Source organism: Actinia tenebrosa, unplaced genomic scaffold (genome assembly GCF_029948245.1).
Source record: "Actinia tenebrosa isolate PJP-AT-01 unplaced genomic scaffold, QUT_ActTen_1.0 PGA_scaffold6__47_contigs__length_16458017, whole genome shotgun sequence".
NCBI classification, from domain to species: Eukaryota; Metazoa; Cnidaria; class Anthozoa; order Actiniaria; family Actiniidae; genus Actinia; species Actinia tenebrosa.
Genome location: NW_028292583.1, coordinates 548,439 through 563,096, shown reverse-complemented (window position 1 = coordinate 563,096; position 14,658 = coordinate 548,439). Strand labels below are relative to the sequence as shown.

The 14,658-nt window shown below is 38.6% G+C and overlaps 3 protein-coding genes across 4 annotated transcripts; 2 read left to right on the top strand and 1 right to left on the bottom strand.

Annotated features, from left to right (window-relative positions):
* Positions 1-179: 179 nt before the first annotated feature.
* Positions 180-4,319, bottom strand: LOC116297923 (uncharacterized). The gene is made up of 4 exons (XM_031706247.2): positions 4,074-4,319; positions 2,513-2,798; positions 1,448-1,776; positions 180-871 (listed from the first exon to the last, which is right to left on the bottom strand). Exons 1-4 carry the CDS (start codon positions 4,263-4,265, stop codon positions 587-589), a joined length of 1,092 nt encoding a protein of 363 aa, XP_031562107.1. The 5' UTR covers positions 4,266-4,319; the 3' UTR covers positions 180-586.
* A 179-nt stretch (positions 4,320-4,498) lies between these two features.
* Positions 4,499-8,479, top strand: LOC116297920 (uncharacterized). Of its 2 annotated transcripts, none has more exons than XM_031706246.2 (4): positions 4,499-4,764; positions 5,247-5,508; positions 5,619-5,739; positions 6,541-8,479. In XM_031706246.2, the coding sequence occupies exons 1-4, from the start codon at positions 4,647-4,649 to the stop codon at positions 6,877-6,879; spliced, it is 840 nt and encodes a 279-aa protein (XP_031562106.1). In that variant the 5' UTR covers positions 4,499-4,646; the 3' UTR covers positions 6,880-8,479. The 2 variants fall into 2 exon arrangements, with proteins under 2 accessions (XP_031562106.1, XP_031562105.1); XM_031706245.2 differs by having other exon boundaries at positions 4,501-4,764; positions 5,619-5,817.
* Positions 8,480-8,675: 196 nt separating this feature from the next.
* Positions 8,676-10,498, top strand: LOC116297916 (uncharacterized). Its single transcript, XM_031706235.2, has 2 exons — positions 8,676-8,858; positions 8,972-10,498. Exons 1-2 carry the CDS (start codon positions 8,796-8,798, stop codon positions 10,478-10,480), a joined length of 1,572 nt encoding a protein of 523 aa, XP_031562095.1. The 5' UTR covers positions 8,676-8,795; the 3' UTR covers positions 10,481-10,498.
* The last annotated feature ends 4,160 nt before the right edge of the window (positions 10,499-14,658 follow it).

The following is a 14,658-nucleotide window of genomic DNA, read 5'->3' as shown; positions in this document are numbered from 1 at the left end:
ATGAGATTTCGTATGATCGTGGATAGCTTACGAGATACCGTTACCTTTTCTGTGCCCAAGCATTCTGATTGGTTGATAAGCGATCTCGCGCGCTGTGATTGGTTCAAAAGAAAACATGAATCAGTGCCGTGACCGTGACGGTACCGTGTCTGAGTATTTTCATTGGATGATAACCTAAATAGATAGACCAATAGTTTATTTTCAAAATTCAACACATCTTCCGACTGAATTACGTGTTTTACTGTACAATGCATTGTCATCAATGAAAAGTCCACAACAATATATGAAATAATCAATAATATATACAATATAATGATACGATACTAGAAAGAAAGTTCTTGCGCGCTGTGATTGGTTCAAAAGATAACATCAATCAGTACCGTGATCGTGCCGCTTGTTAAGCCTGGTTTTCACTACAACGCATGTTCAATTGTAAAAAAAATGGTGATATTTTTACTTGCGTTTATGCTTACGCTTGTGTCGTGGGAGAACCAAGCTTTACTTCTCGCATTCATACGAGATCTTCTCAACAGGGAAGGAGTAATTATGTAATGCGATTTGAAACGAAAAGTACCTCGGAAGTATCTTAGTCGCGCGCCATAAGAGTATCGTAATTAACATTCAGTGCCACACTCTTATGATCTCGAAGTGCGCGCAGATAATTGAACGAAGCTTTGTGTTGCTCAATGGTAATGTTCAGGCGGTTGTGGATGATTCCCAGACCACTGTTCCTGGCTTTCTCCACTTTGACCAGGGCCTGGGAGCGAGCACGCGTCTTGCTGAGCTCGGCCTGGGCTGAGGCATTCTGAGATATTACTTGAGCTTCATTCTTGATTTGCTGGATCATCTTCTCGGTTTCTTTACGTACGATCTGAGCGTAAATAGATTCAAGGTATGTTATTATCTTTTTATAGGGTTTTGTTGTCACCTTTAAAATACCCACTTCTCTTCATTTCATTTTTCTTTTTTCTTTTTCCTTACCCTACTCCCGTGCGTCATCAACTTGCGCACGCGCGCTCTTTCCATTTCGTTTTTAGTGATCAAAACAATAAACGAAGAGAGCACGCGCGCAAGTTGAAGACGCGTGGGAATGGGGTAAGGCAAATTTAAACTGCATCTGGTTACTAAGAATAGCCCAACCGGGAATTTACATGGCGTGCGCGTTATTAAAAAAATTCTCTCTCTTATTTATGCTCTTTTGTTGCTATCTCATGCGCTTCTCTATCCATTCCCCTCTTTTCTCTGACCCTCTAGTTTTCCAGCTTCCTCCCTTGCATGGTGCTGCTTCCTTTCCATTTCCTCTTTCTTATCCCCTCTCCTTCCATCCTATCTTTTCCAACTTCCCCTTTCCTTCTCGTTCTCTCTCCATTCTCTCCATGTTGACCTCATTCAACAACTCTGTACCTCCCATAGACATCACCCTCGCAACAAAATATTAACAGAACACAGATAATAATCCCAAACCTTTTCTTGTTGAACATAGTTTTCTTTTTCCTGGCTTTGCGTTCTCGATGACCTGGCTCAAGTAACGGCTCTTCACATCGTTGGGTATCAGCACAGCATGCAACTGGAACATATCAACTTCAACGAACAAACCCTTGTCTTCCCTCAGACACGAGGAACGTGGTTTACACCCTGGCTTGCAAGAATTTGTAGACTCGCAGTTCTCTCTGCAACATACCCCATTCAGACGATCTTTCAGGGCTTGAAATAGCTGCTGTTCAACCCTGGCACGTTGTCTTAAGTAATACTCGATTGAGATCAGTGCTGCTCGCCCTAAAGATTACAAATACACTTGGTCGTACTTTTCGCTTTACGTATACAAGGTTTAGAAAAGAGATGTCTTGTAAGGGCGCAATTTGTTACTTTAGGCGCGATTACACGGAGCAATTTTCTCTGAAACTTGTCTTGCAACGGCGTTGCGATACAAGTTGCATGGAGCATTGCAGCGTGTATTGCCTACAGCGCAATTTGAAAATCGTTGCGAAAACTAGAATTCATTTCTACGTTTGGCAACGATTGTGTCTTCATTGCATCATGTGACACTCTCGTAATTTGTGTCGCAACGCTAGGGTTCTTCTCACTGTTTTGCGCACTCTTCCTAATCTCAAAATTTTGGCAATTTCTTATTTTATTTAAATCTAAAAAGTCTGTATTTTTAAGTAAAAGATGATGCGTAGTTTTTGGATTGTTATGACCTTGCGGGCTCCTTAAGTTTGAATGCAAAAGCAGCCTTCAAAAAAATATTGCCATTAAACAATGCCTTTCACCGTACGAACTAAATTTTATCTAGAACAATCTCGTACCCAGAGCCCTTGTTTCTTACTGCGCATAATCGACGTTATTGCGTAATTACTTTAAGGAATATGCGCAGCACGCGTGCAGAAGAGAGATCACGAAGTGTAGCGGGTTCGTGTAAGTTTCTATTGCGCAAATCTAGAGCTAAAAAATTCGACGACGACCGGAGATCTTTGTAGTTTTGTAACACAACTTCATCTCAATTCTACCATACCTTTAAGTGCCGATAGAGCAGTGCTCCTTATAACAGGTTGATAAAACAGGTCATACTCGTTATGCAAATCCGCCAGGTCTTCAATTTTCAGGAAATACTGGAACGCACAAGAGGTCTGGACCTCGAGTTTATCCGATGTAAAGACCGCTATGTTATTAATGTCTTCAAAGTGCGCATCTGCTTTGAACTTTTTGAACGTGTAGTCGGGCCCAACGAAGTGCCTTCCACTTAAGTACACTTTGGATGTGTCTACCTTTCCTGTTGACTTGCGCTTCAGAAATCCGTACTAAAAGAAAAAAATATTTTAAAACATTAAATTAGTTTATTTGGAATTACATAAAATTAAAAAAGGATAACCACTATAATAATCAACAAGACTTTTTTATGTTTTTTTTAACTAGAATTTTTGCTCTTTAAAAAATTATTTTCGCGCAGTGAAAAAGAACTAAGCAAAAATTTGTAATTTTGGACTTTCATAAGCTAAGAAATGAGACAGCAGGTATTATATCGACCCGATAGTCTCACTTATATGATTTGTAAACAAAAGAATATCTCACTGTAATAACAGCTGTTATCTATTGGAATTTGTTGTGAGGGGCATAACAAAGGACTGTGGTAGCTTAGCAACAACACTCAGTTGGACTCTTTTACGTTTATAAAGGCTTTGCACCATCACGTGGTGGCAGCCATCAGAAGAGGCAGGAACAATTGAATCTAGTTTACGTTCTGTTTTAAATGAGAGGGAATTCAATTTCCCAGGGAAGAACGACTCTGTTGTTTTGCCTCCTGTCATGGCTGCTATCACTTGATGGTGCAAAGCCTCTATGAGTTGATAAACAGTGTAGAAGAAAATGATTGGCTCTATATACCATAACATCAACCCACGTAGAATGAATTTAAATGTTGAATAAATTTGATGTATTTTCTATATTAAGAATGATTTCGTCGCGAAAAACTGAGATAGACCTCAAAAAAAAGCTATTTTTTAACACTGTACACGTTTTCGGGATTCTGATATGAAAACTAGTTTTTCCATTTTAAAGTACAAAATTTTTCATCGTAATTTTGCTCAGAATGCAAATTCACTCGCTTGGCCTCCCAAACACGGCAAACACATGCAAATGAACTCCATCACGGTTGTAGCTAAGTCTTTTCACCTGCAAGTTTCTCACCTTCGCATGCAAGACACACTCAGCTTTCATGAACTTATGGGGGTTTTCGGTATACAAGGGATAAGAAAAAGTTGTATCGCGAATCAAAGTTGAAATGTTTTTTCCAGTTTTTTATTTTGCAAGGGTGACAAAGATCTACTAGTTACTAAGATCGACCTAGAACTGAGTTCTTTCATGCAGGGTTCGATTTGTGAGTTAGACGGCGTGCCCTGACTTTGATCAGCCCAGAGGTTAATTCAGGTTCACTAGTTTGCACAAGACTTGCGGCAATTATGTCTGATGGCTTTACAGCTTAGCAAAAATTAAGGATTTGACTATTTTTCTACGTACTAGCTAGTTGATCAAACCAAACTAAACCCCACCATTTCTTACTCTACCTACTAACTTACTTCATAGAAGTTTACATCTTGATAACCAAGCACCACCAGAACCACCGTCAAAACAGCTCCCACGAACAATATACCAAAGATAAATTTACGGTGGTTACTAGTAACAGCGCTAGCCGGCATTTCTCCTTGCTCTTGTTGAACGGGATCCGGTGGCGGACTTGGCGTTATATCGGCAGATTTTTTTATGCGCATGTGATTGTTTGAAGTTCTTTATCTATACTCTAATGACAACTGCACTATTTTCGTAATTCACATAATCTTCCATGAAACGACGGGGGCCAGGGAACGAAGGTGCGTAGGAGTTGATTGACAATGTAGTCTGTTATGGTAACAATATAAACAACGCTGTCACCCAGATGGAAAAACAAAAGAAAATTCGCTGATGATCAAAAACTTTTCCATATATGAATAAATTCCAAACTATTTGTTAATGCTTAAGTAAGGTGCTATTCTCGATTCGACGAAGCTTCATTTCTAGTCGCTACAAAGTAATCTTTCAGATCTGATATTTAGAGATCGCAGAAGGATCCGTCCGAGCCCGGCACAAGCTTCTTTCGCCCTAAAATATTCAGGATGGCTGGCGAAAATAGGAAAGACAAGAAAACTCTGATTATAATTCTGGTCTTAGCTGTTTTAGGAAGCATCATAGCTTTGGTTGTGAATTCCCTCAAAAGAATAGATACATGGGAAGGTAAGATACGAACTTCATAAAAAATACTTATCAACAATACTTGCATGTATTGAATGATGAAAGATGGTTTACCTAACGTTAATCATTGAACCTTGAATCATTGAGTCCGGTCGAACCTTGACTGGATTAATGTTAATTTCTCGAAATCTCGTTATCCTTCTTCTACGTTTTTATATGCTCTCTTTTTCCCTTTCTTCTCTAGTTCCTTTTTTTAATTTACTTCTTTTCGAAGTTAAGTCGGTTCAAACTTGACAGAAATGCCTGACAATTACGTTGTACGCGCGGAGAACAGGGGTGCTTAAGTGGTTGTTTGACATTTAAATCACTCCATCCGGTTGTAAATTCATTTACTAACGTTAAGAAAGGAGCGCGAAATTTTGGCTTTCGAAATAGTACACTCGTCTACCGAAAGAACCGAAAAGGGCGGGAAAAATGGATTACCTCAATCGGAAGAGCGAGTTTGCCCTATTTTTTCTTTCCAGTCGGTATTTCCTACGATGTCCATCAAAAGAAGCTTGGAGATAAAATCCAGACTGCAGGGCTCCACATGGGTACACCAGGCTTCCAGTTCATCAAGTTCCCCAGTGTATTTAAGACGATCAAATTCAACAAGATCACTTGCTTCAACAAGGAAGGCGTAAGCATTGTAATCCATGAGCAGTTCCAGTACCGTGCGAGACCCAAGAACCTACGAGATATAATTATACGGTATAAGAACCATGAAACTTATGCCAAATTGCTAAGGTAATAGAATCTAGCTAGTATTTTTATCAAAGGTATGAAAATTTGCTTTCAAATTGTTTTGACTTTTTCCGCAAAACATTTATTCGATTTATGCGGCATTTTTTCCCCAGGTCTCTCGCCTTGGCTGCGATTCACGATTCTTGCAGCGCGTTTAACGTCACGCAGTTCCAAACACAACGAGCCGTTTTCCAAGAATACGTCAGAACGTTGACTGCACAGCGATTTAACAATGTGAGCGCTGATCTGACTGATCTGCAAGTTAGTAGTATTGTGAGACCTGCGTCGTATGAGACAGCGGTCAGAAATATGGTAAGAAACACGTACATTATAAAACCTGAAATAGGTGAATTAGAAAATCGTGGTTGCATGGAATAGGGGTATTGCACTCCCCTCTCACCTAGTCTGGCCGGTCTTTGATTAGGTTTTTGGGCCCAGCATCACATGTGTGCAGAGCTTATTAGGTCTCTCCCTTTAGCAGACGTATGATCCGACGCAGGGTCTCCACGTCTGTTAGTAAGCCGTGCCCTTACGTAGATTAGCCCAAAGGTCGTGTCCGTGTTTCTATCTGTGAGTTGTGATGCCCTAACTTAGACTTAGCTAGAAGTTGTTTCAGGGTTCTATCTGTGAATTAGCCATGCTCTGACTTTGAACCCAGATGTTGTCTAACATTTAACTTTTCTTTGTTGTATTTAGCTGCGTTGCCTTCTGCATGGCATTTGACACTTTCTGATTCTTTCCTTCCTCATCAATGTCTTCTCGGCTAGACATATAACAGTTACTAGATTTTCCCCAGTTTTTCATTTCACGCTTGCTATTCGCTTTCTTGTTTCCACTTAACTAATTAACCCTTCTTGTTTTCAGTCCTACCTTTTGTTACCCACTTGCCTCATGAGATCTTAAATCAATGATGGTCAAACCTTTCGCCTTCTTCGCAGTTATGCATGCCTCACCATGCACTATGCCTTACTTGTCGTGTCTTCTTGCCCTCATATAGTTCCCATCCTAATACTTGTTTTCGTTGTCGTTCCTTAGGAAAGTGCTGAAGAGAACATCAAGCTAGCTAAAGCGCAGCGACCAAGGTTACTTATAACAGCGAACACCGCCAAACAAGAAGCAATAACCGCTGCACAAATCACCAAGCAAAAGGCCGATGCTGAAGCAAGTGTGATTCTCGCTCAAGCAGACGCCACAGCTGCTGGGATCACGTCGACTTTTGAAGCAGAAGCAACAGCCTACGAGGCAGTACTCACCAACCAAAATCTGACCATAGAAGGACTCTTGTCTTACATGGCGGTGCGTGCGGTTGCAGAGAAAGGAAAGGTCAGCGTGAATCTGAAAGAACCGGCAAGAACCAAGTACACTCATACTTGATTGGCATCAATTATTTCAAAGGAAACCTTTTGAAAGTATATAATATAGATCTTCCTCTAATAGAGACATCAGGCTCTTTGGACGCATCGGCCTTGAAGACACAACCGAGGTTAAATTGTTCTCTCCCGCGATGTTAGTTCCGCAGTCAAGCATTTGAGGCCAAAAACTGCGCGGAATAAGACCCTTGCATTATAGTATCATCTACGACTACCAGAGTTCCGTGCACACTTTCTTGTGTTCAGTTAATTAGCACTATTGTCTTAGAGTGCATACCATAAATTCGTGAAAAACTTTGTAAGAAATTGTACGAATTTGCACAAATTAGTAAGTTCAGTAAATCAAAAAAACGTTTACATTAATAAAGAAAAAAGAAAGAAAAAGAAGAAAAAATAAAGAAGGAAAAATAAAAGACACTCTTCCACAGTAATGAGGCCACAAAATTTGAATTAGAAAGAATTAAGGAAGCATTTTGGTAGTGGTCCTCTTTTCCAGGGTTTTCTCTTGGTTTGGTGGCTGACCAGTTTCTTAACTTACTTAGTTTCAAGTTTCGCCGGGTCTTAATTAATTCCAATTAAAGTCGAATCGGTCCATTCCAAAACCAGTTTCGAATTCCATTCCATTTCAAGTTTTGAAATAATTTAATTTCTTTTGTATGAATATATAAGTGCAAAATCTTCCAATTATCGAGAAAGAAAGAGAGAGAGAGAGAGAGAGAGAGAGAGAAAGAAAGAAAGAAAGAAAGAAAGAAAGAAAGAAAGAAAGAAAGAAAGAAAGAAAGTAGTTGAAAGGGCGGAATGATATGTGGATCTAGTAAAAAAAATAAAGAAATATAAGCATCGCCTTTTCCTGCCCCAATTTTCTAATAGCAGTTCTTTTCATTAAAAATTTTAATAAGTCTTGACTGAAAACATTTATCTTCAGTGCAGAAAAAATTTTCGGAACTAAAGGCATGGCATGAATATGTTATTCAAATGGTTTAGACATCGTATTTCATGTGTCGAAATTATTGCAAATGTCAAGACCTATTGTTTGAGCTGAGTTTCCGATTCGATGTCTAAACTTGGCCTAAGAAGCTATTCTTGTTGAGCAACAATATCGTTAAAATAGAGAGTATGCGGCACGTTTCAGTCACTTTAAAGATAGAAAATGTCGATGATCACCTTACTAGAATAATAACCGACACGATTAGTTTGCGTATGAAACTTTGAAATTATATCTAAAAAGATAAAACATTTGCTACATCATGATGATCGTCAATGTGACATACAGATAAGGTATCCAGATGCGTTTGACCCCGAGTCCATATTTTCTACCACGGTCCATTTTCTACGTCCGGTCCATGTTTTCTCGGGTCCAGTCCAGTCCATGTCCAGTCTAGACCATGCCAAAAGTAAATCCTCTTTCACCTTTCTAAAAGTTGAATGATAAATCCTAAATATAATTGTTAATGACAAACCCTTCTGGCCATTAGTAGATGAAAAGGACCGCTTTCTAAACAACATTTTAGTATGTAAATAATTTTAAGCCATCTGAGTGAGCGTCTGTTGTCGCTTTCGTGCAGCGAAAACCCGTATAGAATTTCCCTTTCACGTCAGATATAAAGCATTACTTCAGTGAACTCTTTATTTCCTATTGATAAACTATAAGTAAAGATTTTATAGCATTTTGATAATAAAAATGAGCAGTTTTGGTCAAGATTCGAGCACATGGCTTCTTGTTATAAAGTCTGGAGATGTCAATCAAAGCAGCTATGAGGCCACGTGATTGGCTGATATTCGGCATCCCTTCGAGTGTTCGTAAGCAGCTGTCTTTTTAGAAGCCAGTCTTGTCAGAAAAAACCCGAGTTCCAATGGATTTTTGCCTTTTTTCTCGCCAAAATCGCTCTAGAAAGGCAATCGGGAGGTTGTTGTAGCGTTATGACCGTTATGACTCTTCAACATCCGCACATGGAGTTTATTCAGCCGGTTCAAACCCCTCAGGTTGGTAGTTTAGTGTTCATAGTTTACGAGTCGAGTGTGTATGATTTGAATTTCTCATCTTCAAAACTCACACCCCCTTTCTTGTGCCCGCCCACTATACACATTATCGACAGGAAATACAGCCCTCTCCTCTGGCACTCTTAGCTGCTACATGTAGCAAGATTGGACAAGGTCCTGATTTCCCACAAGACCAGAATCAATCCGCCATTAATCAAGTTCAACAGCAGCAAGACTTCGTTCAAGTTTGGGCGCAGGAGCAGGCATCTTCTGTCCAAGTCAACGATGCATTCTCGTCGAATCAACCTAATATTCTTCCTGCTCAAAACAGTTCAAGTCCAGCGTTATATTCCCCCTTAAATGCACTAAGTCAGATCGATACTAACCAAGTTTATTATGCTATTGTTACGAGTTCTCCTGCACAAGATCAGCGACAAAACGCTGCTCCGAACCAAGAACTGCCATTAACGCCTTCAACAACGAGCGGCAATCCTCAGTCGCCTGACCAAATCTACTCTTTCGAGCAAACAAGAATATCCGATTCCCCTGGATGGTCTACAAAAACAACAACTGGTGACAATCCTGTGAATTCTGCAGCTCAATGGTGGCAAAATAAAACGATAAATTGGCCAAATTCGAACGCGAATTCCGATCAATTTTCTCCTCAGCCGAACATTTCGACGACAATGGTGGAAGTTGAAAACGCCATTGAAGCGCAACAACAGCAGCAAGCCCAGCAAATCGTCGTGAATCCCGTCAATAATAATGGGAATCAAACTCCTACGTACATCCAGGTTACTCGAACTCCGCAGGGGCATATTATTCTGACTCAAGATGCAAGTGAAGCTGGTAAATGGGCGGCAAATGCGACTATTAACCTCAATGTTGTTGCCTCGCCACAACAGACAACGACAACGAGTAATATTGTTCCTGTTACTTTGCCACTAGATGGGGTTTCGACTGCCCAAAACTCTATAAATACGTCGCCAACGACTCCTATTAGCCCATCAACTGGTCGTAGGCTTCGTAGAGTGGCTTGTACTTGTCCTAACTGCCGTGATGGGGAAGGAAGAACAGCTAATGGCCGCAAGCAACATATCTGCCATATTCAAGGATGTGGAAAAGTGTATGGAAAAACGTCTCATCTTCGAGCTCATCTTCGATGGCATTCAGGAGAACGACCTTTTTTGTGTAACTGGTTGTTCTGTGGGAAACGATTCACGCGATCTGATGAACTACAGCGACACAGACGAACTCACACGGGAGAAAAAAGGTTCACTTGTAGTGAGTGTGGGAAAAAATTCATGCGAAGTGATCATTTGTCTAAGCATGTAAAAACCCACACGAACGGAAAGAATAAAACTTCTTCTACCACTGCTGTGACAATTCAGGAGCCGGTCATAATCCATCCTCAATCAGAAGCTCCAGAAATACAACCTTCTTGTATTCAAAGCGATGGCACTGCCATTGTAGAGATAAATATTCCCCAGGTCGTTTCTGTGAACCAAGATGGTTGCATCTCGCAGACAGATTTTCAAGATAGGACTCTGGAAGATGAATTTAGTAATGCTTCAGCTGAAGATTTTATAAGTGCTACTGATTTTAGTTCAGTATCTATGGAATAAAATCTTTTTGATATGGTACGTTTCTGTCTAGATTTTATAATCTGGTTTTTCAAAAGATGAAATACATACAGTGCACAGATATCTTGTACTATACTACATTGTCCTTATTGAGACTGTACTACACGATTATGTCATGTAGTGTTAACAACAAAAACAAAACAAAAATAATTCGTAAATATTGTCTTAATAGATACCGCTTTAAAATTACAAAGGATTTCATGTGGAAAATGTTATTATTGCTATTACATGGCTATATTAATGATTATATATTATATTATGTATTAAGGGGTGATAGATGGTCAATGACAGAATATAAGATATGCAGATTAGTTGAGTGCCTCAGCAGATGCATTTAATGCTTTTTAAAAATATCATTTACATAATGGCAACATTTTGTATCTCTACCAAAATTCTTTGAAACTTTTTGTATTGTTTTTATTCCCTAATAAGATATAAGCTAAACAAAAGAGTGTGTTGAGATCCTAGCTGACAGCGATGCCACATTGTAGGAATATTTTTCAAGACTCCAAGTTTCGCATATGACCATTTGTCAGCACGACCCATTGTACCATATCTTTTGTCATCTCCAAAGCTCTTGCATATACATTTGTAACTGTGCTGACCATAAGATAAATTGATAATTACACTTAGTGTAATGTCATCTGCTGTTGGCATTTAAACTCATTAATGTATTTCATGTCATAGAACTGAGCTAATATGACTAATTAATGAAAGAATTATGTTAATTGGTACACTTAAAATGGTTAGGTGGAATATTGGAGCAAAGACCAATGAGGTTAATATAAAAATTGGCTGCCCAAGACATAACTTACAGGGGTGGATCCAGGGGAGGGTTGCACACCTCTCCCAGGCCTGGTTTGACTTTGTGCCCCTACTTCAAAGATAACCGATACAAAATAATGTTATTTTTTCTTTGATTTTAAGAGGTGCACCCCTCCCTGAAATAGTGTTGTGAGCACTAGCCCTCCCTGAACAAAATTCTGGATCTATCCCTTAGTTATGTTATTGTCATTCTAAATAGCATGCCTGAAATTTATGATTTGTTGTCATAGCAAAAAAGGGTTTTGGTGGATATCAATCAAAGGGTTTCCATGACATCAGAAAGGTTTTCAAGGGCATTTGCCTGTGAAGTGATGAAGATTGAATTTAATTCCAAAAGCTACTTTGTCTCAATGTGGATTCAATACAATCCATTAAGAATGACTTCAAATGGATATATATTTTATTTTTTTTACTGAATAACCCTTCTCGGCCTTGTTTGTTTCAATAACTAATTATTATTATTTTGTCATTAGAGCAGTTTTCATTAGCCCGTGATTAAACAAAGCGTAGCAACAAAGGTGTAATACTGTAGTCAGATAAACACAATAGAAAACAGAACTAGAGCAAAATAGTGCTAAATATGCTACAGTTTGTTTTACGGGTTTATGCAAACCAAGGTGTTCAATCCTTTTCTTGTAAGTATATATTCTTGGTTTGCAATCAATCCCAAGAGAGCACAATAACAAAAGGGATGTCCGCCAAGTTGGAAGATATAACAAAAGAATTCATTGAAAAATCTTTTGTCAAATTCTTCCAACATGGTGGCTATTGCAAACGAAGAATTGTGCATTCCATGTTTAAAATAATAGCTCTATATTTATACAAATTAGTGTACAGCCTAGTTAATTAACTTGTCTTTTAGATAATTTGAAATCGAAATACAAAATATCTTTATCTTCAAGTTACTTCAAAATAGCAATATTTTTTTGAAAAAGCTCTAAATAAGTTTCAAGGTGCTAAAAGGTATGCAAGTCCCCAAAAATGGTGTCCATATATATACATCGATATTATTCTATTTTATTCTTTTAAAACTTAGGTAATTGGTGCTTTTTGTATAGTGACTCAAACTCAAATAGACCCTTGCGCAAAATGTTTTTTCCATTTCAGACCATTTGTCATTTCCTAGTAGAGTATCATTTCTTTGTTAGAAGGCTGTACATGAAAAAAAAATATTATTCTCAACGGAATGACACTTGGTCTGAAATGGGAAAACAATGGCCCAAGCTAAGTGGGTCTAGAGACAGTAATAAATGATCATTGGATGAGGTTGAGCTTGATATTGTAAATTGTTAAGTACAATAATGGTTCAGAAGATAATTATTATCTTCTGAACCCGCAGGCTGAGAAGTTTAAAACAGCCAAGGTGTCGATAATTTGTGTGAAGTTCTAGATATCATGAACTGGCTGTAGGCTCCCGGCCTATCAGAAGTGGGTTAGTAAAATTTATAATATAATATAATAAAGTAAATAATAGTAATGTCTAGGATGTATTGATTAGGATATATAAATTATGTAATGAAATGAAGGAAAAGCATTTCGCTTTAATAAAAACTGGAACAACTATTTTTGTCAACATCTTCCAGAGTCAATTAAATTAAGTAAATACATGAATATATACAATCGCTTTCTAGTATAGATAGATAGTTGGTAGAAAAAAATTGTAAAAATTTATTGCCTTTTAAAAATAAAAAGATGAATTCCGTCTTAATATAATGGAGGCTTTAAAATGAAATATTTGAAACTATTACTGTCAGATCATATAATAACGGTTCTTTATGGTTTAATCAACTTTTATAGTTCTTGTATTACTGAATTGTATAGAAAATCAAATTTTCCCGGTATCGAGGAAATGAGCAAATCGTATTATATGTGTTTACAATAACAGAAATGTATGAAATTTAAAATAGAAATATATATATACAAGAGAAAATGAAGTTAAAGAAGGAAGGAATCTCTGGTATTCATGCTTGTAACTATCATAGGCACCCTTTGATGCTAATTTTAGAATCACATTTGTCATGTATGCTTTTGTGCATGCGCATACTGCTTTTGCTCTACGCTGCTTGCTTACAAAAAAAGAAAAAGAAAACTTGAGCAAAGAAGTAGAGCGCGTGCAAAAAAGTACGTTAGCCAATCAGATTACAGGATTCTTGATCGGTATGCTAGTAGGTTTATTCTAATGCTTTTTATAAAATAACTGTTATAAATGTCGTGTTCTGATTGGTTGGGAGCGTGTGCTTTATGAGAGCACAGAGCACGCGCGCGCACATTCAGTTGCGTCATTCCTATCTAAAATAACGGCTATTGAAATTTGTGTTTTATAAAAGAAATAAAAAACTTGCTTGCTGTGCTGTGTGGAGTTATAAAGCACTTGGGTATTGACAGAACACTCGAGAAGTGTCTCCAGTAAATTCCACCCATGGGAATCAAAATGTTCATTTGCTCTCAGTGAATTAATCAGCACGTGATTGCTTAGTTGCAAAGGGCCTATTGTTGAACGAAGAACCCAACCTCCTTCCCAGGGCCTTCTCTTCTCGCTCATTTTCAGGATGACGGAGCTCGAAGGAAAAAAAGCGGAAAAAAGCGAGAAGAGAAGGCCCTGGGAACGAGGTTGCGGAGAACCTTCACTCCTGACAAAATGGCGGACAAACTTCGAGTGCGCATACTCTCAAGTACTTCCGCATTTTTAAGATCACCCCAGGCTAGCCTGCGTAGCGGCCCTCTGGTAGAGAATTTTGGGCGAGAGGAGAAGGGAGAGGGGACTGGGGAGGGGAAAAGGGAAGGGGAGGGGGGACTGAGAGGGCCGCTACGCAGGCTAACCCCAGGCTTTTGAGTGTGTTTGTTTTAATTTTTAATCAGTAACCGCTAGCCATTATGAGGCATCAGATTTACAATAAACAGTGTGGAAACTTTGAGTATGAACCAGTCAAAATTTGTATATTTAATGACTGCTAACGCTATTAGCCATCTCGAGGTTGAGCAAAATACTGGGTCGAGTTGGCATTGCATTTTAGATTGTGGGACTGTTTAAGACATGTTTCCAAGATGGCGTCTATTTCGTCCCCTAAATAAGACAGTCTCACAACGCATTGAAATGCCACGACACGACACAGGGTTTTCCTCAACCTTGAACTTGCTAACAATAGACAACAGATGAAGATTTTTACTGGCTCTAATCGAAACTTGTTTGCATCTATATATCTGACCGACTAGTCGGGATTTTACCTATGAGTCAGTCCTCTTCCCATAAGTAATTTGCCCAATTTCATATCCATATGAATAAGAAAGAATAAATTTCATTTCCTTATTTGGGGTGCTTAAATTTTTGGATGGAT

Excerpts from the sequence above, each read along its gene's own strand:
- LOC116297916 (XM_031706235.2), top strand. The coding sequence starts at position 8,796 with ATGACCGTTATGACTCTTCAACATCCGCACATGGAGTTTATTCAGCCG. Across the intron at positions 8,859-8,971 it reads AGCCGGTTCAAACCCCTCAG|GAAATACAGCCCTCTCCTCT; the intron begins GTTGGTAGTTTA and ends CATTATCGACAG.
- LOC116297923 (XM_031706247.2), bottom strand. The coding sequence starts at position 4,265 with ATGCGCATAAAAAAATCTGCCGATATAACGCCAAGTCCGCCACCGGAT. Across the intron at positions 2,799-4,073 it reads AAGATGTAAACTTCTATGAA|TACGGATTTCTGAAGCGCAA; the intron begins GTAAGTTAGTAG and ends TTTTTCTTTTAG. Across the intron at positions 872-1,447 it reads AAGGTTTGGGATTATTATCT|ATCGTACGTAAAGAAACCGA; the intron begins GTGTTCTGTTAA and ends ATTTACGCTCAG.
- LOC116297920 (XM_031706245.2), top strand. The coding sequence starts at position 4,647 with ATGGCTGGCGAAAATAGGAAAGACAAGAAAACTCTGATTATAATTCTG. Across the intron at positions 4,765-5,246 it reads AAGAATAGATACATGGGAAG|TCGGTATTTCCTACGATGTC; the intron begins GTAAGATACGAA and ends TTTTCTTTCCAG. Across the intron at positions 5,509-5,618 it reads ACTTATGCCAAATTGCTAAG|GTCTCTCGCCTTGGCTGCGA; the intron begins GTAATAGAATCT and ends TTTTTTCCCCAG.